This window comes from Typopeltis vanoorti, chromosome 9, assembly GCF_054136105.1.
Source record: "Typopeltis vanoorti isolate ZY-2024b chromosome 9, IOZ_Tvanoo_1.0, whole genome shotgun sequence".
Taxonomy (NCBI): Eukaryota; Metazoa; Arthropoda; class Arachnida; order Uropygi; family Thelyphonidae; genus Typopeltis; species Typopeltis vanoorti.
This window is the reverse complement of record NC_143557.1, coordinates 72,911,304-72,920,292: the sequence shown is the minus strand read 5'-3', so window position 1 is coordinate 72,920,292 and position 8,989 is coordinate 72,911,304. Positions and strand designations below refer to the sequence as shown.

The 8,989-nt window shown below is 34.7% G+C and overlaps 1 protein-coding gene across 1 annotated transcript; it reads right to left on the bottom strand.

The window, feature by feature from the left end:
- Positions 1-386: 386 nt before the first annotated feature.
- Positions 387-5,197, bottom strand: LOC150103154 (uncharacterized). The gene is made up of 2 exons (XM_090398399.1): positions 5,105-5,197; positions 387-1,416 (listed from the first exon to the last, which is right to left on the bottom strand). Exon 2 carries the CDS (start codon positions 1,364-1,366, stop codon positions 584-586), a length of 783 nt encoding a protein of 260 aa, XP_090254525.1. The 5' UTR covers positions 1,367-1,416; positions 5,105-5,197; the 3' UTR covers positions 387-583.
- Between the last annotated feature and the right edge of the window lie 3,792 nt (positions 5,198-8,989).

Here is an 8,989-nt window from a genome sequence, read left to right as displayed (position 1 = left end):
CGAAGGGCATGACCACTAGGCTAATCGCGCGGACTGCTAAACAATCAACATGCCAATAAACACCCTGGTGTTCATCATGACATGATTTAGAAAGATACAGTTTGCTGTATCCGAAGAAAATGAGTTGTAAATCATATCACCATAATTTTTATGGAAGATAATGAAGAGTATTCTTGTAACACGGTATCGAGAAAATTTGGTGATGTCACAGTAGCTATTCTATTTAAAAGGGAAAACATGTCAGCGATCACGAGATATTGGGCAACATTATTTTATTTTGAACAATCTTTATACAAATATACTTTTTAAAACAATCTGATAATATAAGAAATTAGTGTAGCCTAACTGGCTCTTTCTCTCTCTCTCTCTCTCTCTCTCTCTCTCTCTCTCTCCTCAGTTCTTTTGTGGAACAAGAAATAATATGTGCTATCAAAATATCATAATGGAGTGGCCCTTCATATTGAGAATGCAGATCTAAATATTCCCCTAGTTAGCACATATTTATATGATTATCCTGCTGGGCTCAGAGATTTAAGTTATCATCCAAGGATAACAAATGTCAATCACTATTTCCATTGCTCTTCTACAAAGCTGTAAAAGGATAATCAATATCTTCCCAACAAAAGATGCCATTTCCATGATAACCTGCAAGACAATCGCAATATCCGTAGTTGTTCTCGTACACTTGACACGTGGCATGCGTGCTGCATTCTTCACCATTTTCACACTCAGTAATCAGTTCGGATTCTGATTTCTCTGCAAAACCTATTTCCTTCTCATTATCTGCCAAGTCATAATCATCATTATTGCTTTCATCTGGAGAATCTATGTCCGAAGATGGCGTCAGTTCTTCGATTTCAGAAAATCTTCTGTTTCCTCTATTATTCAGATCCGGTCTGAATCTGTTTCTCTTGCGATGTTCTGAGCGACTGCCCTTAGACCTTCCGTTGCTGTAAAACAGTTTTCTGTCTAACTCGAGAGGAACTGTTTCTTCAGATTCATCGGCGTCAGTTTTTTCAAGTGAAGAAATAGTGTTATCGGTTCGACTGAATCTTTTGTCCCTTGCTGAATCACTTGGTGAATAAAAACTCTCATCCTGAGGAAAGAAGTTGTTAAAATCAGTATCATCCTGGACGTTTATCCTTTTTAAACGCAGAGAAGACGGATTTTTTCTAGAACGAGAGGCTGTGAAATATAGTAAATTGTTATCAATTTCCTCCACAGATAAAGGCAAAGATTCTCTTTTAACGTCCCCCTTTTTACGCCTTAAGAAACGATTATCACTGTACTTGGGCATTGAAAGTTCAGTAGGTAAGCTACGTGAAAGTGACCGGTAAAGCGCCACTCTCTTTTGCCTTTCTGACATATAGGATCCAGTGAAATAATCATTGTTTCGTCCATCTTTTGATTCTACACCTGTAAACAAATTCAAATATATCAGCATTACAACCATTTCTTTATAAATATATATAGAAATGTATCCGAACATTGTTTCGAAACATCGTATCAGTTAACAAAATTACGAACCACAATATAACAAATATTAGAACATCTTTTATTAATGTCACTGTATAATAATATGCATATCACGAGCAAAAAATAGCGCAGTACATTCGACTCAGAAGAACAACATTTGTTGGAATCATCAAATTCAAAGTTTTTGTTTTCGTTGCCCTGCTACATCGAGAAGATGGACTGGTGTGCGTGTAGCGGATGTTCGATGAACGTTTCTTACCAGAGTACTTAACCCCAACTATGAAATTCGGAGACGGCAGTGTGATGGTATGGTCCTGTTTTTCCTGGTTTGGTCTCGAACTTCTGTTTGTGGTGCTACAAAAATTGAACTCCGACAGGTATCTGAACATTCTGGACAATGCCATGTTTCCTACTTTGTGGCGTTTCTGTGGAAATGACCATCGTTTCTTTCAGCAAGACAATGCACCCTATCATAAGGCTGCTACTGTAATTGAGTGATTTGTAAACATGAACATCACCGCACTTGATTAGTCTCCACAAAGCCCTGATCTCAACCCTATTGAACTTCTGTGGGATGAACTGAAGCGTCGGATGAGGTCAAAAGACATCCGTCCCACAACAGTCCTGGACCTCATTACATGCCTAAGGGAAGAATGGTCCAAAATTCCCATTGATCGCTATTGTACGTTTGTGAAAAGTGTGCCCTATAGGATTGATGCAGTCATCAAGAGAAAGGAGGTTCTATATCTTATTAAGGTGGTCACCGTGGCTGTTTGTTTGTCACACGATGGGTGTCTCTTGACTTCTTTCCAAGCAATGTGTAATTGTCAGTTATAAAACATATATATCTCTGTATGTGAATGTCATATTTCATAACATCAGAGACACAGGGATTAGTAATGGATCATATGATCATTTGACCTTGACAAGGGAATTAAGCTAGAGGAAGAAGTAATAAGGAACATCACGAGTAGAATTTCTAAAACACTAAATTGCAAGCATAATAAAAGAGTTCAAGAAGTATTACCTATCAGACATTATTTACTGGAAGTAACAATGCAAAACAGCTACATTGAAGGACATCATGCAAAATTTAATATCTAAATTTATTTCGAGATGTAAATTTTATAATAACTCTGAAGGTGAGTTGGATGAATAATGAAATTAAAAAAATATGTCGTGTAAGAAAAATAAAAAAAAAGCAACTGGGAAAAGTATATCTGATAAGGTATGTATTACATGAAGTAGATATATGAAACAAATGCGTTACCTAAACTGTTCATTCAAGGCTGTAGAGCAAAATTTGATTTACAGCTAGCTAAGATTCTTAATCGAATCTTAAAACTCGTTTATATATTTTTAAAAGATGTAAAGATAATAGATACAAATTAAGTAATTTGACTGTCCAAAAATAATTTTGAATGATTTGGCCTATAGCATCGGAGAAAGTCAATAAGTATGTGGGAAAATGATTAAGGGAAGAGGGAAATACTGCTAAAGGAAAAGGTTTATCTCATACAGGAGGAGGAAGATGAAGAGAAGGAAAGTATTTTCCTTCTCTTCATCTGACATATAATGCTAGAGGTAGGGACGATATATCTTCTTTTGCGGTGAGCAAAATATATATTAGGTTAATCATTTACATTTGATCATTGTTAATGAAGCTCAGTGGAAGTGGCATTTGCTTTCCGCAGAGCTAGGAGAAAGACCTAAATTTAATTCTAGTCGCCGACTATAGTAAAATATTTTAAGCTTTACTTCGACCAGTTTCTGAGTTAGTCGATCTCTGGCAAGAAAATCGAGCACAAATCCTACATATTTGTATATTTGCAATGAACCCATTGTACTGTATTAACTGATTCATTAATATACTGTGTTAGGGAGCACGAGATGGCGGCACTTGTCTGCTTCACTTCACCAGATACTGTTTATAATTAGTGACAGTCTTAGGCCAGCTATTTCTGACTGAACTGCCTACTCACCCAAAAGTTATATTGGTCTAAAAGGCCCCACCTACTCCTTATAAGGGAATAAAAGGCGTTATCGGATTTTTAAGTCATAATCAAACAATTAGACGGGTAGTCAGTGGGAATTTACTCACTGACATCTATTTATAAACACAGGCAAATCTACGTAGCGCTCTTCTGTGTGCAATGATAGGAAAACACAAATATTATTCAGTAGCGGATTATGTTCCTTTGAGGCCCTAGGCGCAAATAAATAAATAATAAATATAAACGTTCACTAAATTTTTAGATGCATATTATCTTTTTGCTATGTAATTTTTGAGTCCCCCTCGAGACGACGAGACCTTAGGCGCGTGCCCCTTTTGAGTAATCCGCCACTAGAATTATTGTATGAAAGCGAAACTTCCATATAATAATGTTGATTTTGATAGAATATTATACATTCTTAGTTTGCTCTTGTTGTGTATGATTATCGCTTATCACGATGTTTTGTTTATTATTCCATTTACTTCAGAGAATTTACTCATTTTGTTAGATAAAAAGAGAAATGTAGACGTACTGAAAGAACTAAACCAAAGATTAATAATGGAAACAATAAAAAATACAGAACTAGGAGAGAATATCTGAAACGAATGATATATGAAAGAATAACTATGAAGATGATGAATTACAAACCAAAGGATCGAAGAAACAGAGGCAGACAGATGAAATGATGGGTAGAAACTGTAATAACAAGCCACCTAAGATGAAGACGATAAAGATCGCAAAACATATGGAAATATTTCTATTGAAATCCTTAAGCACTATAGTGTTTAAGGACGTCCTCTAGCAGTGCAAGATCGCCTTCACGTAATGTAAAATGTTTTAAATCTGCTAACGCCTTTTATTTCCTTATAGGGATTTAGGTGAGGACGTTTTAATCCTAACTTCTGGAGACTGAGGGGGACGTTCAATCTCCAATGATAGCCTATCACTCTTAGTTTTAACTACTGTTCCTGTCTAGCCCTTTGGAAACGGTGTTTGCTTTTAAAGATTTTGACACTAGATGAAAGAATATTGCTCGAATAGAGGAACTTTTTCTAAGATCTTCTTTTTTTTTTTTTCTCTTTATCAAGCCAGTTCCGAATTAGTTGTTGTTTGATCAGACAGACAGGCAAGTATTTTTCCCCAGAAAATTCGAGTTTTTCACTTCATAACTCACCCTCTACCAGACAACATGCCTAAAATCTTTGATAGCCTTTGGACCAGCTATCAGTGAAAGCTAAGTAGAGAGTGGAAAATTACAGTTTTCGAAAATTTACGGTTAAATAGCCTGATCATTAGAAGAATAAGTATTAGAGGATTTTTTTAAATTATTAAAAAAAAAAGTTCGACTAATACATCTACATATACATATGTCTGATGTCTGTAAAATTGTTCTGTAAAATATATATATATATATATTGAAGTAAATGATACTGATGAAGTAAAATATGATAAAAAATATATTTCTCAATTCTAATATTTGGTAATCCGTCCTATGTGTTTTTGATTTGGATTGATGGCTAAGGCTAAGAGGCCAATGCATTTATGTCTGTAAAATTGAGTGTATTTTTCTGGTTGATTTGCCTCTTTTGTGGAATGAAAACTCTGCCACCTCCATATAAAACCAATTAACTCACCTTGTAAGAGTGGAAAACTTTATAATAGCTTTTAGAATCTCAGACGGGATTCGAACCCAAATTCTTCCAAATCATTCCTGTCAAAACTAATTCTGGATTCGCTGCTATAGGCCTCTGTAGCGTCGTAACACATGTCCTTCAGCTGGAAAGGAGTTAGGTTCGAATTCTTTCTAGGACGCGCAGAACCTTTAAAAAGGCTGAAAATGATTTAGCCAATCTCATACAGTAGTGAAAGGGCGGTTTCCTCGCTGAAACTCCAGTTTATTATTCTTATTATTATTCCAAAAACAGAAAAATCTGCCTGGAAACAAACAGAATAACATCCATAACCCAAATAGCTCCATCCAACCCATTATTGAAATACGTGATGGGTGTCATTACTCTTTTGCATTACGTGTGGAGTAGTAGAATAAGATAATCCCCATCTCACGATCTGATTTTCAGAGTGTTTTTAGCATATCCGTTCTCCAATCAACATGCTGTGCATTGAATGTTACTGTGGCATGAATGTTTATGATCGCTTTGAGGTAAAGATAATATTTTTATTGCTTCGTGTAGAACACGCTGCTTATTAAAGAGTCATAAAAAGTTCCATGTTTGTTCACTAGAGCAGGATTTCCAGATTATTTAACTCTTTAGTCCATTCACACCATTAATGTACTATAAGTTTACGACCTTTCGTAGGTGGTTTCACATATAAAAGTATTAATGCTAACGGGCAAAATTCCTTGTTGCTCATGTTACCCCCAGCAGAGATGAAGCGATAAGCGGTAGTCATCAAGAAAGAATAACACTCGAATCTGGTGCGCTTTATCTCTGTACGCGTCAGAATTACGATTGATCGGAATCACCGCAGTGATTCCGATCAATCTGACCTCACGTGTTTTCTGGCTGGTATATCTATTTTGTCAAAATAGGAACCTCTTTCCCTACCGGAAATTAGGATTTTTATTCTGGAAATAGGAAACTAGCAGTATGATTATGGCATCCGCCACACTCCCATTCGCCCACCCTCTCAGAAAAGGATGCCATGCTATTTGCTCCTCCATATTATGGAATTCTTACTCTCTACATCAACTGCGATGTTCTTTTTATCATGGTAATCAATAGACTGCACGGTATAATGTCTTACGGCTAACTTTAACTCTTGTAAATTCTTTGAATTCCTGAATAATTATTTCCACAGCGGTATATCAAGATTTCCATACCTCCTCCCTCACCCTTCAGTTTCTTGGTGTTAGATTCCTGAGTATTTTTGTGCCTTTTTTGCTTGAGGCAGCCCACTCACACATTTCCGTTGACTGATAATGTTGCCTATAATTCAGTTTGATTGCCTGATGTACGGAAAGACCATTAATATATGGCATTCTATAAGAAATGTATTTTTTTTCGAATCCCTAAGTATTCATTGACAGTCTAGCTGTTTAACTGGAGTGAAACAAGTAGTAAATCAGATATCAATGTATACCTTACTGTGCATTAATATTACAGAAAGATCGATGGCTCCCGGAACTAAAAATAAACTTTTGATTGTGACTTGGACGACCATTTAGTTCCCCTTTTGACGAAGCATATGTATACTCCATGTATTATATTATTTGTTGTCCAAACTTTCAATTGCTTGAGATTTGAGAAATATGTGATCATATATTGAAATCATTTATTGCCAGTTCTTTATTACCATGTCCTTGAAATAACACATTTCTGAATTTTTCATATTTCGTTTCCAATCAACTAAGAACATTGGTATTATATTCTCTGATCGCAATATGTGATAAACATACCTTTCCATCCGAAATTAGCAAGTTATAGGTAGACAATACATAAAGTCCCATGGTGAACAGAGCATGATGATAAATTTTGCGAACTGACTCCAAACGTTCACTCATTCTGCACTGTTTGAAGTCCAAAGATGATGAATTCTGAAAAAGAAAGAGCCCCCCCCCCTTTTTATTTCCCTTTTCTTTCTTTCTTTCTTTCTTTTCCAGAGGCATAACTACCGTGATGTTAAATCTCTGACATCAGAATATCCGAGAGCGCAAGAAACAGCACGAAGGGCAATTCGAAAATTCAAAGGGATTCTTCTAAATCTCTAAAGAAACGATGATTTAAAGCATGTGGCGGAACAAAATAGTAAAAATAACTATCTTTACTATTTTGTTCCACCACATAATAGTAAAAATAACTCGCACTTTGCAGTTCTGTCACCTTTCCCCCAGTAGAATATGAAATACTGTACATGAATATAAGAGGAACGTGTGGCGCCTTCTAACGGAGAGATGAAATTTCAACTACATATGAAAACCTTACTATTCAATTTGAATTGATAGTGAACAACTAACAAATACAGTACTATCAAGTCTCTTCAGGTAATAAAATTAATATCTTAGTTTGACTTTATTAAAAAAAAAAGTGAGCGGGGTGGGGATATACTTGAGGAAGATAAAGAATTCTTTTCAACACTGGTACTGTTTGTTGGTGTAATGGTGAAATCAAATAATCTGAATGGATAATGTGATAAAAGAAAAGAGAAAAGACATACATTTGTAGCTTAAACAGTTATATTACTATTTTTAAATATTATTAAATTTACATAACACTAAGACGCTGTTGTATTGTGAATAAATTTTGAAAGATGGAAATGATTTTTGGTGAGTTTAAATTTTGGGTAATCAGTAATCGGAAATACAGTTTTTTTTTTAAATCTTTTTTCTTTAAAAAATACATCGGGTTTACTGGTTCAGACAAATGCGTCATTCGACTAAAATTTCGAAAGAAGAGTATTAAGACCGAAGCAATGAGGCCAGTATACTATGTCTGTTAATTGTTTGTTCTGGCGGCTTGTCTATTTTGTGAGAGGAAAAAGCTGCAAAATCTATATGTTACAGGCGAACTCACTCACTCACCTTTAACTAAAAACAAAAACAAAAAAAAAAACACTCTTATAAAAGATTCTTCTCAACCCAGGCGGGATTCGCACTTTGGGACTTTTCTGCTAAAGCGGTTTATGGAGGCTATTTGTGAAGTGGAGAAATGTCACAGAATGCTACATTCCATCTTATGGAGGAGTATTATCCCGCTAGGCATTAAAAAAAAAAAAATAAAAATAAAAACTTATTCATGGTGTTTATAATGTACAGCACTTGCTAAATGACTCAGAAACTGAATACGGCAAAAGAAAAAAATAAAACCTTAAAAAAAAGGCACTTGATGTAACATGAACTTTTGATATAGATTTACCAGAATATAAAGAATAAAAAATGATGTACTCTTAATTATATAAAAAAAATAGAAGAAGAGACGATGGAAGAACTGGGAAATATAGAAGTATAAAAAATAATAAAACATCTTCAGAATTAGGTTAATGAAAGCTGGAAAAACGGAAAAGTGGAAAATTCCAAAAAAAAAAAAAAAAAAGAAGCACCCAGCAGGTCTGTTTGGTTTTAAAAGTTTAATTTTATTTCCACCCCACGATGCTGACGGAGAGATAAAAGTCAGTTAATCAACGTAATATATAAATTCTTTTAAAAAAGAATTTAAAAAATTCTTTAAAAAAAGAATTTAAGATTTATAAATCCAAGCAATTATTTTTGGAAGAATTTAATACGTTTCTAACTTTATATATAATAGTGCTTGACAGAATCTGTTAAACTTGAAAGACTGAGTCTCTGAGTGGTTTTAGTGGGGGAAAAAAAGAAAGAAAATATTTAATGTTAATGTTCGATTCAATCTAACCGGTGTGCAGAATATGACAGTCGTGATTAAAAAAAAAAAATTTAAAAAAAATCTTTAATGGTTGTTCAATATGTCTGTACTTTGACTGCGTTGTACTGCTCGAAGCACGTTATTTTGAGCTTAGTGATTAACTTCATTTCCGAATTCAAC